General features: G+C 41.1%; 1 protein-coding gene across 1 annotated transcript; it reads right to left on the bottom strand.

The window, feature by feature from the left end:
- Nucleotides 1-2,576: 2,576 nt before the first annotated feature.
- Nucleotides 2,577-8,019, bottom strand: S1PR1 (sphingosine-1-phosphate receptor 1). Its single transcript, XM_012654910.1, has 3 exons — nucleotides 7,971-8,019; nucleotides 6,891-7,117; nucleotides 2,577-5,250 (listed from the first exon to the last, which is right to left on the bottom strand). The coding sequence occupies exon 3, from the start codon at nucleotides 5,085-5,087 to the stop codon at nucleotides 3,939-3,941; it is 1,149 nt and encodes a 382-aa protein (XP_012510364.1). The 5' UTR covers nucleotides 5,088-5,250; nucleotides 6,891-7,117; nucleotides 7,971-8,019; the 3' UTR covers nucleotides 2,577-3,938.
- Between the last annotated feature and the right edge of the window lie 14,667 nt (nucleotides 8,020-22,686).

Genomic DNA, 22,686 nt, shown 5'->3' with positions numbered 1-22,686 from the left:
ATCCAATTAGTTAGGTATCTGTAGGAAACAATACCATTCCAGCTGAGGAGTATGGGACAAGTCATATAAAAAAAGAATAACTGAACATTATACAGAGATTATACCAACTCATTATTATAAATACTGTAAATATTGTACAGTGAATAATGGTTCCTAATTAGAGATTAATTTTTGAGCCAATAACTATTTACAAGATCAAACCTTTGATAGTTTCATAGGTGGGATGTCTTTTTAATGGGTCACTCCAGTACTATGCCATGCTTCTTAACTGAAAATGGGATTGCTAATATTCAGAATTACTTAAACTTCAAGTCCCCACTTTGTAGGATTTCCCCAACAGAGCCTAATATTTTTTGTGACGTTGTTCTTTCAGAGTAGTAGCTCCCAAACAGAGCTACATTTGTAGTTGCCTAGAAAAAGTGGTAGATCTCAGTGAAGTACTGAACAGAGGCATGAAAAGTCAAAATCATGTAAAAAGGGCCATCTAGATTAGAAGTACACAAGGATATGCACTGGGAATGTCTTTTAACACAGGCAATGTCCACAGCAGAAATTAATCCAATTTGAAAAGAAGTAAAATTAAAATCTTTATAATAAGACTTTTTACATTGGGGAAAAAAATAGAGATGCCATATATCACAACTGAAATGCTGATATTACTAAAATAGAATTCAATATCTAATAAACACGAATGCAAAATTTCTATTACTGTTAACTTCTAACTTTCTAATAATATCACTAGATTAGCTTTTATTAAAGAATTAGATTTTTCTCCTTATAAGGACACTTAAAAGCAAGAGTAAGAGTTTGTCTTATATAAGATTTTTATTTGAATGTTCTGTAAAATTGTAATCACATTTAATGTTGGTGGGGGTAAAGTGTTATGTGATGTCATTTTATAACTTTCCAGAATATTTTGAGCCAATTGATATTTTCACAAGAATATATCAAGTATTTTCCAGGTTGTCTGCTTTATTCCTCTTGAAAAACACTACACACTTTTTAATCAAAACCCTGTATGTGTGTATTTTTGTATAAACATATAGTTACTGATATTTTTTTCTCATCCCCACTTCTCAGAGTATACTGAATTAAAACCAGATATTCATATTGGGATACAATCAAGGATCCCTTCATCTTAAACCTTGGTTTCTTGGCCAGAACTGGTACCCTGCCATACATCTGCCCAGGAAAACCACAGTCCATGACTGTCCAGCTTTCTCGGAATGAAATGCACTGCCTGGAGTTTCCAGGAAGAAAGCACATCTAATCATTGGATACTGTGCTCACAAGGGGCAAGTGAGGCTGTCCTCCCTGTCACCAATTAGCTCCCCATTCCCCAAGGCCAACCGCCCTATCCCATTTTCCCTCATGTCATGAGTCACCACCGTGCTTACAAAGATAAGTCTAAGAGTATGAACATTTTATCTGTCACAGAAACACAAAATAGACATGCTTTTCCATTATGTTTGACTCTGTAATGAAAGCCCTAGGAAGTGAGTGCAACATGAAATCATTCCTTCCGCCTCAGCAGACAGATGGATAGAGACATTCCAGTTTGTTTCCAGCCTTTTGTCTTTGGAGCATTTTTGGCATTTCCTTCAGGAAACTGGAGGTTGTGACCTAAGGTTTCCTTAGTGAACACACTTCTGTTTCCCACAGTTAACCTTACCCAGAAATGACATCTACTCTGTTAGGTGAGGTTTATCTTCACGTCCCAACTGTGTCCTGTGCATATTCAGTGACATTTGAAAGCACAAATTCTGAAAGTAACAATAGATCTGGAGAGCCAACCCACTTACTTTAATCCCCCAAAGATGACAATAATATCAAAACAAGAATTAACTATTACAGTAATTCTGTGATGACTGTAAAGTGCTTTGCTTTCATTTTGTAGTTGGAGACATTAAGGACCGGGAATGTTAAAGCTTTCAGATACTATGAATTGAAAGTTTTCAGATAAAAAAGGTGCTATGCTACTCAGCTCACATTCTACAACTAGCTATTTCATCAATATTGTATACTTGCATATGGTTCAGAAGAAAGGCTGGGAGAAGCCAAAACAGTGTCCTAAAAGAAATAAAATGATTTATTACCTCCCATATCCATACCCCTACTTCCCTAGCACATGGGTGGAAAGCCAAGAATGCATGCTTTTTTGAACTTATCTTTGAGTCTCATAATTTAAATTAGCTTTGCAACCACATTGTTGTACATTAATTCTTTAAAAATCCACATTTTTAGGACAGAATTTTTGTACTTAATTTAGTTTGACTTGAATGCAATTTAAAACTCAAACAATTACATTTACTTGCCAATGTGCTATTCAAAAGGTTGGTGGTTTTAATTTCATTCTTTACTACTCTTCAATGTTAACTTATTGAAGTTTCTCTTCCTGAAAAAGATAGAGCGGTTTCTAAACAAACCACATTCTTTTCACACCCTAGTTAATCAAGGTAAAAATCCTTTAAAGAATAAGAAAAACTTGCCCTTAACTTTGATTCCAAAGAGCCACAAAGTCAAATAGAATGTCTCAATAATTATTTTTAAAAATGCTCTTCACAAAGGGATCTTTAAAAAAAATCAATTTATTAAGGTTTAAAAGTTGATAAAGCTATGTGCAAAATGACCCACAAAAGTCAGAAACCTATTAAATACTATTTTTTAAACAAGACATTTCTTCGTTTAATTGCACTGAAAACCATGCTAAAGAGACAGTAATATATTTTTATTCTTTGTAAAATTTATACATATCTTCAATTACTATCTAATGAACAGCTGAACTGAAAAACTTGTGGTATTCCCTATCAGTTAAAGTAATGCTTTTTTTAAGGGCACGAGAGGGTGGTGTTTTCTTGAGAAATACACATTCAATGGTGTTAACACAGGTTAGAAAAAAATCCAATAAAATGATCCCCACCGAAACAAATACATTCAAAAATCACAAAAAGTACTTTTCACACAAAATACAATCATCTTGTTGTTCAAAATGATCGCACAACACTGTGAAATAAACATCAACAAAAGTGCCAAAGACAGATGTTGTATTTGTTAGACTAATTCATTAGGAAATCTCCCTTGGTTTACAAAAGTTAACCCGGTCAGCTTTCACCTTGTTTTGCTTGTTTGCTTCTCCTATGACACTAAGGATCCTGGCTGGTATCATTTAGATAAAGTGGAATTCCTTAGGCAGATTTCAGCCATAGTGAATGTGAAACTGTAACACATTTCATTGAAAGATGGTTTTTAAAAAAATCAAAGTGCCTTCAGCCAAATTCAAAAAATTGATCCTGCTTACATGGAAACTTTGGCCTCAGCAAATGAAAATTGCTCTACACCTCCAAACCACCTCCGTCTCCTCACCGCCTACCTACTCCACGCAGCCTACCTGCTACAGATGATCAGGAAATGGACCATGCCACAACTTCAGGTCTGATGAATGCCAGGTAGTTAAAATATAAAGTAAAAGAATTTTGAGGAGGGAGGGCGGGACCCACAAAGCATCCCCAGAGAAGCAGAAGTGCAGGCACTCACTTGGGTTTGAAACTGAAGTGAAAGAAAACATCTTCTCCTCAAAGTTCCAGACAAACAGACGCTTTCACATGGGGATATTAGTCTTTGAGGAGGGGCCAAAAGAACCCCTCGGGAGCTTGACAATGCTAGACCTTTGGCTCAGTGCAAAATCAAAGCTCCAAGGGGTGGGGGGAGGAAACATATTCCAGGCCGGGACCTGATCTCCACCCTTCCCAGTGCATTGTTCACAGGAACTAACTACCCACCGACACCCGGCCCCACCAGGCCGTTCGTGTTCTCCCTCTTCCTCCCTCTGGCTCGCAGCAGCTCCCCCTGGCAGCAGTGGAAGCCCAGAGATTCGTTTCCAAACGCTGGGGCGGTGGGTGACCTTGTAAGAGCTTCCGGTGGGTCGGCAGCTTCCAGTTTTAAGAAGAAGAGTTGACGTTTCCAGAAGACATAATGGTCTCTGGGTTGTCCGCCTCGTCTTTCTGGGGGTGGGATGAGTTGTCCGATTTACTGCGGCTGAACTCCACGCCGGCGACGATGGGTCGCTTGAACTTGCCGGGGGCGTCTCCGCTGGGGCACTTGCAGCAGGACACGATCCGGATGAAGGCCCTGCGCATCTCCTTGTTGGTCAGAGTGTAAATGATGGGGTTGGTGCCGGAGTTGAGCACAGCTAACACCAGGAAGTACTCGGTTCTGAAGAGGATGTCGCAGGTCTTCACCTTGCAGCCCACATCCAGCAGCAGCAGGATGAAGAGCGGCGCCCAGCAGGCGATGAAGACGCTCAGGACGATGATCACTGTCTTGAGCAGGGCCAGCGACTTCTCGGAGCTGCGGCTGGCCTTCGAAACGTTCTTGCGGAAGGTCAGCCGGCGGCTCCGCGTCCTGACCAAGGAGTAGATCCTGCAGTACAGAATGACGATGGAGAGCAGCAGCAGCGTGAAGACTGTGGTGCAGAAGAGGATATAGTGCTTGTGGTAGAGCGGCAGCACGGTGGAGCAGCTGGGCAGCGCGCTGATGCAGTTCCAGCCCATGATGGGCAGGCCGCCCAGGATCAGGGAGATGACCCAGCAGGCGCTGATGAGCAGGAAGGAGCGGAAGCTGTTGCTCCCGTTGTGGAGTTTCATCTTCAGCATGGTGATGTAGCGCTCGATGGCGATGGCCAGGAGGCTGAACACCGAGGCAGACAGAGCCACAAACATGCTCCCTTCCCGCAGAAACCACTGGGCGGGCGTGAGCTTGTAGGTGGTGGCCCCAGACAAGAGCAGGTTGGCTGTGTAGGCCACTCCTGCCAACAGGTCTGAGAGGGCCAGGTTGCCAATAAAATAGTACATGGGGCGGTGGAACTTCTTGGTTTTCCAAATGGTCAGCAAGACAAAGATGTTCTCCAGGATGATAAAGCAGCAGATGAGAATGAACACCACCGAGGTGGGTTTAATGGCGTTCTCCTTGTCCGCGCTGATATTCAGCTTTCCCGTGTAGTTGTAATGCCGGACGATGATATCATAGTTGACATAATCGGAGACCGAGCTGCGGAGGGCCTTGACCAGCGGGATGCTGGTGGACCCCATAATGCCGCACTGTGTCCCCAGGAACCCGGGGTGGCGCCTCTCCGGACGAACGCTAGAGGGCGAGGCCGAGAGAACCTTCAATCGCTGCAAGGGTGGTTCAGCGAAAGATCCAGGCTTTTTGTGTCGCTTTTCCTTGGCTGGAGAGGGCCTCGGAAACCGCAGCCTTAAACAAGTCACAGAACAGAAAGTCAGGGAAAAAGCCACAGCACACTGTCATAATTCATTCTAGTTAAGGCATTGCTCCAATTTCGCTATTGTTGATTTGTTTTAGGGAAACTTGGGGAGAGCTCAGGGAGAGGGAATTTTTAAAAAAAATCTGATTATTATTTCTTGCAGAAAAGGAAGAGGAGGAAGAAAACCCAAAAGTCTACCTAAAGGCAAAACTCCAACTGGACAAGATGAAAACTCTCTCTAGAGTCATATTCACTCCAAGGGAAATGGGAAACCTGGGGAAGTGCGCCCCATTTTAACTCCACTCTGGCCCTCTCGCTCCACCCCCACCAAGCCCCATCCTCCCCACTGACCCACCAGCCCCCCAACTCCGATTTCTAGCGGGGAGATTTTCTGAAGCAGTCACCAGCTCAGCTGCGTTCTCACCACCAGCCCACGCTCTCTTCCGAAAAGACCACAGCTGCCAATCTGAGGGCGGGACGCGCATCTCTGCCTCCCACCCCACACCCCCAGCTCAAAGAGATGAGCACCTCCTCCCCATTGCCATGCAAGAAATCATATTTGCACGAAAATTATTTGACAGCGTAAGTCATTTTCTGGGTTCTATTAATAACTCTCTAGCAGCAGATGTGCTGAGGGTCCGAGGGCGCAGTGAGGTGTGGGCAGCCCGGCCCGCCCCGCCTTGCGGTAAACAGGAAAGCTCGGTGAAGCAACTGCCTTTTCTTTCTTCTTCTTCTTTTTTTTTTTTTTTTTCCGAAAGCCAGTTCAAGTAAATTTAAAAGTATTCAGTGAAAACCATTCACAAGAGATTGCAGCAAATCCCAGAAGTTTCGTACATTAATTGATTGCATATTTTTAGTTTAGTTTAGCCAGAGCACACACGTAAGAGAGAGAAGTCATGCTACTGATGATAACAATACATGCCACACATTTCTAACTTCGAGTGCAAAACCACTTTCTAGAAACTCGCATTACGGACCTTCGGTGCATTACTAAACTTGCGTGGGCAGTTGCATTTACTGCCGTTCCCCAACATGTTGCCTCCTCTCATAGAACAATAAAGTTAGAAAGGAACGACACAAGGCATTGTCAGCAGAAGTGTACTTTTAAGTTGTTTAAATGTTTCAAGGTAATGCAGCAATGTGAGAAAAATGAAGTAATAGAGGCAGGGAAAATTCCAGCAATTCCCGGAACAGCAGGGGCTGCTCACGCCGAGAAGCTCCGCGTGTCCCCCCCCCACTACTCCGCACTCTGCTCGCCGGCAGTGCGAGTTTAAGCCAGGACCCCGTCCCCTATATTCTTTGTCTATAGGATTTCCAAAAATAAGCTCCTTCCCTTCCTCTCCTCAGACCTCCCGCAGCTCCCACTCCCCCGCCCCAGTCAGTTCTACGGTTGGGAATTAACCCTTTTCCAAACTCCACAAATCACCAGTGCCCAAGAACAGTCCCATCGAGTGGGGCTCGTTCCTTAGTAGCCCAGAGATGCAAGTTCTCAGAGCCCAGAGACGGATGCTTTCAAAGTTTTTGTATGCTTTGTTCAGTTTAAAAATTCGTTTCTGACACCAAAGCCCTCTCGCAGAGGGGCTCCCGGAGTCTCCCCGCACCCCCGGCCCGCGCTGCTCGCAGCCCCTACCTCGCTCAGGCAGGGCGGAGTTGCGTTCGGAGAGCTCCGGGTCTGCACGGCGCGCTCCGCATCTTGCCGCTGCCCCGACTGACTGCGTCGCGCTCTCGCAAACTCACTGGAGTCGGGGTCCCCTCCCTCCGCAGCAGTGCACTCCAATGGCCTGTCGGGTTCTCCGCGGCCGGCTCCTGCCAGCAAAGCGAAGTCGCGCAGCGCCGCGCCAGGGCCGAGTGGCTTCTCTAGGAAGAGACTGGGAGGGGTTAACGCTTTGCCCCCCCACGCCCTCCGCCTGCGGGTGGGGGCTCCCGGATCTGCGCTGCTGAGAAACACGGTCCAGAAAAGAACTGGGGCAGAAAAAAAACAGGAGGGGCGGAGCCTGGTAACCCCGGGTTCTAATGTATAAATCACTGCCAGCGCCCAGATATCCGCCGCTCCCGGCGGTGGAAGAGGATACTCTGGAGCCCTGGAGAAGAGAGGCGGTGGAGACCCTTTGCAAACTTTTCTCCCGAAAGTCTTAGGGGGCAGCGGACGACCCGGCGTCTCGTAGCGCACCTCCCTGGTCCCTCATTGCCCGCAGCGCTAGGAGGATCCAAGTCCCAAGACTGGCCAGGCGCCCCCAGGGCCACTTTCGAGGGGGCGGGGGACACCCGAGCTGCGCTCTGGGAAGGAGAGGCTGGGAAGGGGCTGCGACAGGTATGGAGGGAGAAGGGGCCGGGAGATTCCGGTGCGCTGTCATTCCCCCACGCCTGATCCCGGCTGCCTGGAAACTTGTTGTCCGAGGGGCGGAAAGTGGCTTCCCCAGCGTGCACTGTGAAATGGGCCAGCGCCGACCTAGTGTTGGGTGGGGGTTTCCCTCGCTCAGCTGGGCTCTAAGTCAGGCCGTTTGTCCCAGATTCTGGCCAATGGCGAGGCCTTAGAGGAGGTGGGCTGCTGACGAGGCCTGAGAGATTTAAAAAGCTTGGGCAGCTCAGGAATTTCCAAAGGGGAAGAGCCGCCCTGCCCAGCTGTGGTGGGCGCCCGGCTCTCACATTCTACTTAGGAGGCAACTCAAAGGTCCCCAAATCTCAGTACTCGCACCTCGCCCATCCTTACCTTCTGCCTTGATGCTGCTTAAGAACGTGAGGGTGAGAGGTGGTCTCGGTCAGATCTGCCTGAGTGGCAAGTTCAGGGTACTTCTGCCCCTGCCCTGCTGTTTGTTACAAGGAAGGCTTCCACCCGGCCCCTGGTCGCACCGCTTACCATCCCGGCAGATGTGAACTCAAAACTTCCTCGCTGTGCAGTTTCAATTGATAGGCACACCCTGTACCTGAATGACTCAGAAGGAGGCTGAATGAATAAACAACAGACCCCTGGCTTCTGGGATTTTATGAGTTTGCAAAAAAAAAAAAAATTAAGCGACAGTTAATTCACACATACCAGGGAATTCAACAACAGTAAGTTCATACAATGTGGAAACTAAGATAACAGTCCCCTAGACTTCAGAATAGACCCCGACCATGTCTGAGGATAAAAGGGAGGGTATATTGTGTCTATCCAGTGTAACAAAAGTGGGGACTTGGAAACCCCACCCCCCACACACTAATTCATGAATTTTTTAAAGGGAAATAAATTAATGTGAATTTCACACCTGGTCTGTGTCAAGCATGTGATACATTAATTTAACACTACTGCTCTGTGAAGCAAGCAAGCATTGCTGCTCATTTTATTGTTGAGGGAAATGTCACTCAGACAGCTTAAGTAACTTGTGCATTTCCCAGCTAGTGAGTGGCAGAATTGTGTTCTAAAACTTAAATACTGCAAATGCCTTGTCTCCTAGCTCAAATGCCATCAGTCAATGAACACTTAAGGGATTGAAATGTATGTTCCTGCAGGGAAGCAGACCTCCAGATTTAAAGTTTTAAATTTGTACATGTCAACAATGTACATAAAAGTATCCTAATGAATGTCCTTTTTAAGCCATTGATTTTCTGTATATGTATACAAAGTGTATATGTATGTATATTAATGAATGTTTTGGGGTGCTCTTTTTAGGAGACAGGGTCTAGCTCTGTTACCCCTGCTGGAGTGCAGTGGCCAGATCATAGCTCATTGCAGCCTCAAACTCCTGGGCTCGAGTGATCCTCCTGCTCCAGCCTCCCCAGTAGCTGGGACTACAGGCACAGTGCACTACCCCACCTGGTTAATTTTTTCATTTTTTTAGAGACAGTCTCCATATGTTGCCCAGGCTGGTCTCGAACTTCTGGGCTCAAGGGATTCTCCCATCTCAGCCTCCTGAGTCACTGGGATTATAGGCATGAACCACAACACCTAACTTTTAATGAATGTTTTCTAAAACCTCTCATTGCCTGCCTATGATATCTAATGTAAGGTTGTACTCTTAGTATTTGTGTGCCAGATTGTAAGTGTTACACATATTAACTCATTTAATCCTTACAATGACCCTACAAATTAGCTCATACAAAACAAGGAAGCTGAGTCCCAGACACAATAAGCAACTTGATTAATGTGGAATATGCCCATAGACAAGCTGCAGACTCTTAATCACGACTCCAAACCACCATGATAAACCTCAAAGAGGTTAAAGAACTTCACTGGGGAAATCTGCTTTTCTTGTGAATACCATTGGTAAGGACAACACTCAATATTGATCCAATGTTTTAAAGAGTCCAAATACTTTGCAGATAATTGTTTAGTAATATTCATTTTTAGTGCACATCTAGGGGATATATAGAACATAGAAGACCCACTCGGGCAAAATTAGAAAGTAGGCAAAGCTGCTTCCTGCCAATTCCAAGTCTCCAGTTCCCACACACATCTCTTCCCAACGCTCTCAAGAGAGGCCCTAAGAATTGCAACCTCGAGCTATCTCCTGGCTGCCAGCCCAACTCCCTTTCCGCTGCTGCCTGGAAGCCAAGACCAGTGTTCCTACCTTATTTCTCATCACACGGAGTTTACCATCTGATGCCTAATACACATTAAGGTTGCTTCATTCCCAATTTCTGATTTCAAATGGCTTTGCTGTTCTTTATGCATGCTTTAGTGTCTCTCTTCAAGGGCTGCCAGATAAAGTACCATGCAATCTTTAGGGCATATACTAATAAAATATGTGTTGTCAATCTGCCATTCGAATGTAACTGGGCAAGCTGGCTTTTGTTTGCTAAATCTGGCAACTCTACTCTCTTTCCTGATTGTTCCAGTCACTTTATAACTCCCTTTTCTCCCCATTAATCACTGGTAAAGATCCAGCTTATCCCTCATTTATTTGCAAGAGAATAACTAGCCTCTTACTTCATGGAGAAAACAGTATAAACACCTCAATTTCCCTTCTCTCCAAGTTCCAGCCTAATAGCAACTTCACCCACATTTACCTCCTTCCCACCTGTTTCAGAAGTCAAAGCAACTTTATTCCTTCTCAAGGCAAACTCTTGCCCATGTCACCATTCTGTGTCCTCCAAAAAGATGCAGGTCAATTACTCCTTCTCTCTCTCATATTATACTTTCAATTATTGGCTTCTGATGACTCTTTCCCTTCAACTTACCTGAATGTTTATGTGTTTCCTCTACCAAAAACTCACTGTCTTCTCCTCATTCTGGGTCCCAATACCTCTCTCTTCTCTTGTTTGCCAACATTCAAAACTGTGTAGTGGAACGTGATTGAGCCTTGGAACCAAACAGACTTGGGTTCAGCCTTAATGCTGCTGCTTCCAACCTGTGTGACTCTGGACAATTTCCCTTGACTTCCTTGAGCCTCAGCTTCCTCATCCCTAAAATGGTGCGATGATATTTGTCTCTCTCAGTCATTGCCTCTCTCAGGATTAAAGAGCTTCACATGTGTAAGAGTTCTCTGTAGACAAAATGCTTCATTCTCCCACCACGTCTATCTCTCACTTTGTTATAGTCATTGCTTTTATTATCTCAATTTCCATCTTTTCACTCACTTTCCCTTTAGATTTTCAAATAAAATTATTTTCAAGTCAAAATAATATGTGCACATCATTTTCAAAAAGTAGTACAATACTTGCAATGGAGAGCATAAGTCTTCAGAGGCTCCCTGGTACCTCAATTCTCCCAGTCACTGTTAAGTCTTGTTGATGTTTCTTCTGGTGGCTACTTGCAAATCTCTAAATCCCATGTCTCATACTTCTATTTCTTCGTTATCAGTCTTAGATGATACTTACAGATTTTCTGCCATGTTGAAGGCATATTAATTCACTCAACTTTGGGGCATATATGTGTTACAAGCTTTCTAAATTCTTGCATGTCTGATATTTTTAAAATTCTATTTTACACTTGACTAATATTTCGGCTGAGGATCAAGTTAAAGATTATAAGTAATTTCACTGAGAATTTTTCAAGCATTACCCTCTTGTCTTTTAATTTCTAGGGCTACTCATAAAAAGTCTAAAGCTATTCTGGCTCCAAAACTTCACCTGTGACTATTTTTCACCTCTGAATGTTTTTGGAAACTTCTCTTTCTCTTCAGTGTTCCAGAATGACACAATGATATGTTCATTTTTCAAGTCCTTTGTTGTTCTGGAAATTATCTGGAATGATTTCTTTGATAACTTCATCTTCTCTGCTTTCTCTATTTTCTCTTTCTGGAGCTCCCACTATTCAGATTGTAGACCATCTGGGTTGGATTTTAATTTCCTTATATTTTATTTTCATTTTCTATTTCTTTTTTGTTGTTGTTCTTTCAACACTTCAGTTAATATTTCCCTTTTCATTATCATACTTTTCATTTCCAAGTGCTCTCTTTTTCTTTTATGAATGTTACATTTCTACAGACACTTGTTCTTATTTTAGGGATGCCACATCTTTAGTTCTGAGGATATTAGAATGTTGTTAGAATGTTGTTGTTGATGATGATGTTTTCTTCCATCTTATTGTCTTATTTTCTTATTTGTTCTGCTCTCAGTCCTTTGTGCCAAAGGCTTTCCCAATCATCAGATGATCTCTGGCTATCTATTCACATTTCAGAGAGAGGCACTGAAAGCTAATTAAAAACTTTGTGCGGGGCTCATCAGTGGAGGTGTGGAGGGTGATCACACTGGACACTTTTGTTGGAGGACCCCAAATGTCAATATCCGGAAATCTCTCCTTTTGGGCAGGTTATTTTCACCAGAGAGGAATTCTAAAATCTCTCATCTGCCCTCTCACATTTTCCTGAGTGAACCAAAGAAGAAAAGTAGGGGAGAACAGAAGGGGGAACCTCACCATTCAATATTTAGATTTGAACTGAATCACCGTGTTGGGGACCCCCCTACACACACTCAGCTCTATCAAGTGTTCCTGAGTCCAGAGACTCTCTGATTTAACCCATTCAGAGAATAAACCTCCAGTCTTCTGCTGGACTGCGGTTATTGACGTTTACCCTATTGTACAGGTTGGAGATGGAGGGCTGGAAATTTGACTGCTTATTTTAATTAAAATAATTGTATTTTAAAATTAAACGGAAAATAAAGGGAAAGCGAGATATTGAAAGCCATGAGTTCGGTAGGGTTAGAGAGAAGTGGTGCAGTGTGTGTGGAACATTTTCTCACTATTACAGTGGATGGTTTACAATCAGTCTTCGTATTTTCAGATCAGTATTTACTGCCACTTTCATAAATGTCTGGAGTTTCTGATTTCTGATCTTCCTTCAAGATCTGCAATGGGAATTTAGTTTGCCTCTAGGATCCTCCTGCTGCTGGCTCAGATCTCAACTTTCTCTGGTTTGTCAAGCCAGTTATACACAATTTGTTTTCTAAAATTTTATTCCTATTATTACAGGCAAATTAACCTTAAAACTAACGTAGCTTAAACTTGAGTCCTTCATCTCCAAGTTCCTAAAAGGAGCCCTAGCAATATACCCACATGGTTTTATGTTTTTGTAAAATATTAAAGGCAAGGTATTTTAACCAGAGTTGGCTAAGATTAACTAAGATTGCTGTCTTATTCCATTAGGAAGTCCTTCTATTTCATTTTTCCTTGTGTAGGGGTTATTTTGGAGCTGCTGAAGGCATTTTTGGGATCTGGCCAATAGGAAGTTGAATTTGGGCTACATTTAGTTTGAATTTAGAAGGATTCTAAATGAGAAATGAAATGAGATTCACAGTTACTTCCATATGATCACTAACCATCCTAGTGTAAAATGGTTTTCAAGACTACTTCAACTACCCTCCATGGCTGTCATGACACAAACGTGCAGGGCCAGTGTCATGTGACTCTGAGCCAGAAGCAAGTCTGGGAAAATTCTTTCAAAGATACCATGTATAAATTGTAATCTGAGGATTCGATTCTCATTGACTCCTAATTAAAACAGAAGTTCTCTTCTCCTCAGAATTTATTTAATAACTCAGTATACATAATTATAAATACATCACACATATTTTCCATTTTAATAGGAATTACACACAAAAGGATTGATCAGAATTTTCATATATGTCTGGTATTTGTAGGGTATAACTATTTCAATTTGGAAATAAATTTAGTATTATTTCAATAAAATACATAAGAAATTACAGATTCCTCACTTAGCCTTATAAAAAGAATATTTTCTTGTCTATAAATTTATTTATTAAAGGGTTAACAGAAAATTCATATTAAGAATTAATGAAATAGGAAAGAAAAATAATAAAAACTTTTCTAAGCCATCAGTAAAAAAAAAAATTTTTGATCAAACATTACAGAAGGAAGACCTTTCCATTCTCTCCAAAAAACTTATATTTTAACATTTTATTCTATGAAGAGGAGATCAAAAGATATATAGCCAAAGGATATAAGAAAAAAAGTATTATACAATGTTTGACAGTTAATAAAAATATTGTTATTTTTATGATTCATGGTGTTTGTTAACTTTTTAAAATTAGTAATTTGTTTTAATGTATTTTCATATTCTAAATACATACTCATTTTCATATCAAATTTTGTGTTCCTTTTCTAAATGAGGGCCCTCTGTCCCCAACCATATAAACTTCTACCTAGCTTTTTATGTCTTCTTTCTTTTTCTTTGTCCTTGTAAATTTATTTATTGTATTTAGTGGGTTTCAAAGACTGAGAAAACATGGCTGCAAACCTACATATTCTTACCCACAAGCACCACCTGCTATCTCAGAGATTAAACTGGACATGCCAATATAATCCACACGGTTAAGAAGACCAGAGGGCTGAGGAAAGAGAAAGGATCTCAAAGACCTCCATCGTCCTTCATCAAAGAGACATAGGGAATCTGCCCACACACATACCTCACCACTGCTATAGCCTACAAACAACTGGCAACTGAGAAAACCACCACACCAAGGATATCTATAACCAAGGCATCCATCCAGAACGTAGACCTCCATGAAAGCACCCATGAGCAAAACCAAATGTTCTTACCCAACATATGCTACAGATATACCCTTACAAGTAAGGAGGGAAGAAAAAAAAGCCCCATCTAAACAAAAGAAAGTCCAAAAATAAGAAGTGACAGTTGCCCCAGATGAGAAGGAATCAATGAAATAACTCCAGAAGTATGAAAAATCAGAGCAAAAGGACACCCTCAAAAGGGAACACCAGCTCTCTAGCAATCACTACCAACCAAAATGAAAATGTTGAAATGACAGATTAAGAATTCCAAATATGGATTGTAAGGAAGCTGAATGAAATCCAGGCGAAAATGGAAAACCAACTCAAAGAAACCAGAAAAACAAACCAGGAAATGAATAAAAAATTCACAAAAGAGATAGACATATTGAAAAAAAAAAAATAGAACTTCTGGAAATGAAAAATTAAGGAAATACAAAACACAGTGGAAAGTTTTAAGAATAGACTAGAGCAGGCAGAAAAAAGAATCTCAGAGCTTGAAGACAACTCTTTTGAATAACTCAGTCAAAAATAAAGAACAGAGCATTAAGAAGAATGAACAAAGCCTAAAAGAAATATGGGATTATGTAAAACACCCTAACATAAAAATCATAGGCATCCATGAGGGTAAAAGATAAAACACACAAGGGCTAGACAACCTATTTGAGGAAATAATTGAGGAAAATTTCCCTGGTCTTGCTAGGGATTTAGACATCCATGTACAAAAAGCTCAATGAACACCGGGGAATTCATTGCAAAGAGGCAATCACCAAGACACACAGTCATGAGACTGGCCAAAGTCAACACAAAAGATGAACTCCTACAAGCCGTGAGGCAAAAACGGAGAGTAACTTACAAAGGAGAACTGTAGACTTCTCAGCTGAGACCTTCCAAGCCAGAAGGGATTGGGGCCCCATCTTTGGTCTTCTTAAACAAAACAACTGCCAGCCTAGAATTTTGTATCCTGCAAAACTAAGTGTCATATATGAAGTAGAAATAAAGACTTTTCCAGACAAGCAAACACTGAAAGAATTTGTCAAGACCAGCCCTGTCCTGCAGGAAATACTCAGAAATGCATTATACATGGATCTGCACAGCAGACACCCACCAGTGTAAAAATATCAAAAAACTAAAACTCATAGCTCATATAAAACAATAGCACAAGAGGTAAAACAAAGCAAAGACACTACCCAACAGGATGAACAGAATGGCATCCCACATATCAATTCTATCAATGTGAATGATCTGAATGTCCCACTCAAGAGACACGACTGGCTGAATGGATGAAAAAATACAACTTAAGTATCTCCTGTTTCCAGGAAACATATCTAACTCACATGGATTCATACAGACTCAAGGTGAAGGGATGGAAAAAAATATTTCATGCAAATGGAAACCAAAGGAAAGCAGATGTAGCCATTCTCATATCAGATAATATTGACTTCTAATCAACAATAGTAAAGGAAGACAAAGATGGTCTTTATATAATGGTAAAGGGAGTAATTCAACAAGAAGACATATAATAACAATCCTAAATATTTATGCACCTAACACAGGAGCACCCAGAATCATAAAGCAAACCCTACTAAATCTAAGCAAAGAGATAAACAGGAGCATTGTAATTTCTGGGGACTTGCAGACCCCACTGACAAACTGGACAGATCATCCAAGCAGAAAATAAATAAAGAAACACTGGACTTAAATGGGACTCTAGAACAAATGGGCCTAACAGACATTTATAGAACATTTTACCCCAAAACTACTGAATAAACATTCTTCTCATCAGTACATGGAACATTCTACAAGATTGGTCATATCTTAGGCCACAAAACATGTCTCAACAAATTCAAAAACATAGAAATTGTATCATGTATTTTCTCAGACCACAGTGGAAAAAAACTAGAAATCAATTCCAAGAGAAACACTCAAATCTACACAAAGTCATGGAAATTAAACAACCTGCTCCTGAACAGTTATTGAGTCAGTAATGAAATTAAGATAGAAATCAGAAGGTTCCTCAAACTGAATGACAAAGGGGACACAAGCTACCAGAATCTATGGGATTCAGCAAAAGCACTCCTAAGGCGAAAATTCATAGCCTTAAAATGCGTATATCAAAAAGACAGAAAGATCATAAATTAATAGTCTAATGACACATCTCAAGGAACTAGAATAGGAAGAGCAAACCAAACCCAAAGCCAGCAAAAGAAAAGAAATAACTACAGTCAGACCAGAAATAAACGAAATGGAAAACAAAAAATACAAAGGATCAATGAAAAAAAAAGTTGGCTCTTTAAAAAATAAACAAATTTGATAGACCTCTTGCTAGATTAACCAGGAATAGAAGAGAAAAGACCTAAATAAGTTCAAGCAGAAATGAAAAAAGAGATATTACAACTGATACCACAGAAATACAAATCATCATCTGTGAATACTATGAAAATCACCATGCACATCAACTCGAAAATGTAGAGGAAATGGGCAAATTCCTGGAAAGAGCAAATCTGGAGGCATCACATTACCAGACTTAAAACTATACTATAAGTCTATAGTAACCAAAATAGCATGGTATTAGCACACGAATAGAGACATAGACCAACGGCACAGAACAGAGAACCCAGATATAAAACAATCTACACACAGCCAACTGATCTTTGACAAAACACACAACAATATACACTGGGGAAAAGAAGCCCTATTCAATAAACAGTGCTGGAAAAATTGGATAGCCACATGCAGAAAAATGAAACAGGATCTATTAATATATCTCTCACCGCTCACAAATATTAATTCAAATTGGATAAAAGACTTAAATGTAAGGCATGAAATCATAAGAATTCTAGAAGAAAATGTTGGAAAAACTCTTCTAGATATCAGCCTAGGCAAAGAATTTATGAAGAAGACCACAATGGCAATCATAGCAACAACAAAAATAAATAAATGGGAGTTGATTAAATTAAAAAGCTTTTGCACACCTAAGGAAATAATCAACAGAGCAAATAGACAACCTACGGAATGGGAGAAAATATTTGCAAATATTCCACAACGGCTAATAACCAGAATCTCCAAAGAATTCAAGCAAATCAGCAAGTAAAAAACAAGCAACCCCATTAAAAAGTAGGCAAAAGACATGAACAAGAAGCTTTTCAAAAGAAGATAGACTAATGGCCAATAAACATATAAAAAATGCTCAATGCTACTAATTATCAAGGAAATGAAAATCGAAACCACAATGAGATACCACCTTATCCCAGTTAGAATGGCTTTTATTAAAGAGTCAAAAAACAATAGATGCTGGCATGGATGCAGAGAGAAAGGAACACTTACACACTGTTGATGGGATTGCAAATTAGTACAACCTCTATGGCTAACAGTTTGGAGATTCCTCAAAGAACTAAAAGTAGACCCACCATTTGATCCAGCAATCCCACTACTAGGTATTTACCCAAAGGAAAAGAATTCATTTTATCAGAAAAATGCCTACATGTGAATGTTTATTGCAGCACAATTCACAATTGCAAAGCTGTGAAAGTGCCCATCAATTCATGAGTGGATTAACAAAATGTAGTATATGTATACAATGGAATACTACTCAACTATGAAGAAGGATGACCTTATGCTTTTTGTAAAAATTTGGATAGAACTGGGGACCATTATTCTAAGTGAAGTATCTAAAGAATGTAAAAACAGACACCACATGTACTCACTATTAAATTGGAGCTAACCAGGCCAGGTGTGGTGGCTCACACCTATAATACTATCACTCAGGGAGGCTGAGGCAGGAGGATCGCTTGAGGTCAGGAGTTCGAGACCAGCTTGACCAAGAGAGAAACCCATCTCTTTCTACTTAAAATAGCAAATATTAGCCAGGCATGGTAGCGCATGCCTGTAGTCCCAGCTACTCGGGAGGCTGACACAGGAAGATTGCTTGAGCCCAAGAGTTTGAGGTTGCTGAGAGCTAGGATGATGCCACAGCACTCTAGCCCAGGCAACAAAGCAAGATTTTGTCCCATAAATTAATTAATTAATTAATAATAAATTGGAGCTAACTGATGAGCATATGTGTGCACAGAGGGAAGTAAAACTCAATGGAAATCAAGTTGGGGGGAGGGGACAGAAGAAAGAGGGGATGGGTGAAAACCTACCTACAAGGAACACTGTCTGGGTGATGGGCACACTTATAACCCTAACCCAAGCATAACAAAATGGATACCTGTAAATGAAACATTTGTACCCCTGTAATATTTTGAAATAAACAAAAACAAAACAAAATAAAAAATTTGAACAAAAATTCCCACAAATATATATATATATAATTTTAATGAAATATTTCTGTAAAACATTAATTTTATGAATAATTTTTGCCCCTCCCTTTTTGCTTCCCAATAGTAACTACTTTTACCTCTCTCACTTCTCCTTTGTATAGTGTATTTGCCTCCCTGTTTTTTAATTATGTTGACATTTTTTATTTTTTCAATTTTAGATATTATGTATTGACTTTGACCTTTGAATATTAGGATTTAGCTTTCTTAAACACACTGCTTCCCTCACACACACAATTTTCCACTTCCCAAATATAAATTAAATATTAATTTTTATATTCCTATGACTTTGCAGGTTTTATTCCCAGTTTAGACACATATGAACTATGATATATTTACTCTTGTGTATACTTTTCGGTATTGTCTTATTCTTTGTTTGCTAAGTTTCCTATGTACTTATCACTAATTTATCCACACGCTCTCAGGGAACTCAAATATATGGGGAAAATATACCAAGTTCATGGAAACATCACCCCTGAGTCCTCTGTCTTCTCCAGTCCAAACTGCTGCTTAGTTGACACGCTGGGGATTCCATTCACCTCTCTCCTGGTTGAGTCTCATTTCTTGGATGTTCTTTGTTCTTTAAGGCTTCCTATCCATGGAGCACAGCTCCCAGGAGTTTCTTGGTTAAGGGAATATAGAAAGTAAATTTCTTGAGAAGTTAAACATAAACAAATGTCATTATCCTGTCTTCACTCTTTATTGAGTTTTGCCAAATATAAAATTCTAGGTTAAAAGTTATTTTCCTTGAGAATTTCTAAGGTATTGTTCCATCATCTTTTGGCATCCAGTGTGATGCCATTGTGATTCTCTATCCTTTGCGTGTAAACTGTTTTTATTGTTTTTCTGTTCTTCTCCACATGCCCTTCTTACAATGTAGCATTTACACTCCTCCATCAAGGCTGGGACCTATGTTGCCTCTATTTGGACCTTTGTAACCAGAATGAGGTACAAATGATGCTGAGTGACTTCCAAGGCTAGATCATAATAAGTGATATGGCTTCTCTCTCTCTCTCTCTCTCTCTCTCTCTCTCTCTTTCTCTTTCTCTTTCTCTCTCTCTCCTTCAGGGCTCACATCATGATTTCATGATTATAATTAGTCTCTTCCTGCAGTTATAATAAAATACCTTAGACTGGGTAATTTATAAACAACACAAATTTATTGCTTACAGTTATAGAGGCTGAGAAGTCTAAGATCAAGGTACCAACAGATCCAGTGTCTGGTGAAGGTTCCTCTCTGCTTCCAAGATCACATCTTGTTGCTGTGTCCTCACATGGTAGATGGGAAGAATGCTGTGTCCACACATGGCAAAAGAGATGGAAGGGCCAGGCAATTCTCTGAGGCCTCTTTCATAAAGGCATTAATCCCGTTTATGAGGACTCCATCTTCGATCACCTCGCAAAGTCCCCACCTCTTAATACCTCAGGGTTTAAATCCCAACATACGAACTTTGGATGAACGCATGCATTCAACCATAGCAATGATTTAGACACCATATGGCAGGAGGGGAGAGAAAGAGAGAGAGGGAGGGAGGGAGGGAGAGGTATGCACAGGGTATCCCAGTTATTTCAGCCCCAGCCATTCAAGTGTTCCAAGATATGGGAGAGAGGCCTTTGAAAGGTTCCCAGCCCCAGCCACTATCTGACTAAAACCCCTTGAGAGACCCTGAGCCAGAACCATCCAACTGAGCCTCTCCTGGATTCTTGTCTCTCAGCAACCACGAGAGATAATAAGTATGTTATAGTTTTAAGCCACTAAATTTTAGAGTAATTTATTGTTACACAGCCACAGTAAATGTAAGTTTATCATCTCATTCCCTACCTTTACCAAAGCTTTTGGGATTCTCTCTTTGTCTTGAGTTTTCTGAAAGTTCACGATGATCTGCCCTGGCATGGCTCTTTGACTCTTTTTCCATACATTTTCCTAGCCACCCAGTGGACACTTCAGCTTAGAAACAGTTCCTTCAGTTAAGAAGAATTATTTAAATTAATTAAATCCCTGAGTTATTTCTTTATTAATTTCTCTCTCACTCTCTCACTCTCTCTCTCTCTGTATTTTTTTTACTAAGAATTTATATTATTTTGGTTTTTTTGTTTTTTTTTTTTTTGAGACAGAGTCTCACTCTGTTGCCCGGGCTAGCGTGAGTGCCGTGGCATCAGCCTAGCTCACAGCAACCTCAAACTCCTGGGCTCAAGCGATCCTACTGCCTCAGCCTCCCGAGTAGCTGGGACTACAGGCATGTGCCACCGTGCCCGGCTAATTTTTTCTATATATTTTTAGTTGTTCGATTAATTTCTTTCTATTTTTAGTAGAGACGGGGTCTCGCTCTTGCTCAGGCTGGTTTCGAACTCCTGAGCTCAAACAATCCGCCCGCCTCAGCCTCCCAGAGTGCTAGGATTACAGGCATGAGCCACCACGTCCGGCCAGAATTTATATTATTTTGATGGTAGAATTCCTGAATAGATCACGTGGGTCTCTTTTCTATCTGCATGTGGGATTCCCTTGACTTTACCTTGCAATCCTTTCTTCACTCATTCAACAAATATTTGCTGAGAACCTATGCTGCTAGGATGCAGCAAGAAAAAACAAGTTAAGTGAGATTTTAATTTCTACTATAAAATATTTAAGTTCAAGTACTCATTTTTGTTTTCTGAATGTTCCATTTCCTTTTTTCTTAAGTTTTCTTTATCCTGCATTGTCTCTTTTTTGTTTTTTTCTTTTAGTCTCTAACTTTCATGGTATCAGCTTAGCAGACAGCACTGGTGATCCGTGGCTACCATTTGGTAAGATTTCAGACATACGCACAAAACACTATGGGAATGCCCTGTGCTGAGCAGGGCTTGTTAACTGGTGGGCGTGGCTGTGAGAGGATTTGGCTGAGCCATTCACTGGGAGACCCCTGCCTGTCAGTATCTGCAGGTCTTACCTTCTGAGGTATTCATTCATCCAGAGAAAAGTCTCCTACTCTCCTTCCAGGAGATATAAACCCGATTACAGAGTTCTGAGAGAAGAGTGAGAGAATAGGGCTGCGCTAGCTCACCATTCAGCACATGGCCTTCCACATTACCCTCCTGTTTCTGCTGTAGCCTTCCACAAAGTCATTCTGTTACTCTCTCTGTGCCCAATCTTCTACCCCGACGGGAGAAAGACAGTCCACCTTGGTGGGGCAGAATGAAGGAGGCAGAATAGTTCCAACTGCTTCTTAAGCAGACTCCGTTTTCATCTTAACTTTCAACCCCACTTTCAGAGGCACCTACAAGCCCCAATTTCTGGCCCTTTCTGAGGTTCTATTGAGCAACTCAGCTTGCTTCTGTGCTTCTTTCATTGCAGCTTTAATTTTCATTTTTCTTAGGTGCTTTTCAGTTTCCAAAATTTTGTTGTTGTCATCTCCTGTCTTTTCCTTTTCACTATTTGTTTACGAAAAAAATACCTTTACTATTACATCAGTGAAGTGTTAAGAGTTGAGGGAAGTGAGGCCAGGTGTGGTGGCTCACACCTGTAATCCTAGGTGTGAGGATTATAGGAGGCTGAGGTAGGAGGATCGCTTGAGGTCAGGAGTTCAAGACCAGCCTGAGCAAGAGTGAGACCCCATCTCTACAAAAAACAGAAAAAATTAGCCGGATGTGGTAGTGTGTGCCTATAGTCCCAACCACTCTGGAGGCTGAGGCAGGAGGATCACCTGAGCCCAGGAGTTTGAGGTTGCTGTGAGCTATGATGATGCCACTGCAGTCTAGCTGGGACAACAGAGGGAGACTGTCTCAAAAAAAAAAAAAAGAAAGAAGAGCGGAGGGAAGTGAAAGTGTTCAATTCATCATCTCTGAACAGAGGTCATTTTCTCTTAAACACATGCAGTTCTCCTGACCTTGCCATTGCTTAGGAGACAAATGACTCCTTAACCAACACATCCGAGGGCCCCTGATGACTCTCATTCTGAGAAGCTCCCTGTACCATTTCACACTGTTGACTACCCTCTTGTTCAGACTCTTCGTGTTGTCTTCTGTCGCACTGCTCTCTCTCATTCTCTTCTGACTCAGAACACTCTTTGCCAGTATTCTTAACTGGCTTATCTTTCTTTCTATATTACCTTAAAAATCCCTCTTCTAGTCATACGGAATAATTATATAACCTGGATTATGTGCTGGGCACTATACTAGATATG

This window comes from Propithecus coquereli, unplaced genomic scaffold (genome assembly GCF_000956105.1).
Source record: "Propithecus coquereli isolate 6110/MARCELLA unplaced genomic scaffold, Pcoq_1.0 Scaffold45, whole genome shotgun sequence".
In the NCBI taxonomy this organism is placed as follows: domain Eukaryota; kingdom Metazoa; phylum Chordata; class Mammalia; order Primates; family Indriidae; genus Propithecus; species Propithecus coquereli.
The sequence above is the reverse complement of the archived record's forward strand: the minus strand, read 5'-3'. Positions and strand labels throughout refer to the sequence as shown.

Bases quoted from the DNA above. Each gene is read 5' to 3' on its own strand.
- S1PR1 (XM_012654910.1), bottom strand. From the start codon at position 5,087: ATGGGGTCCACCAGCATCCCGCTGGTCAAGGCCCTCCGCAGCTCGGTC.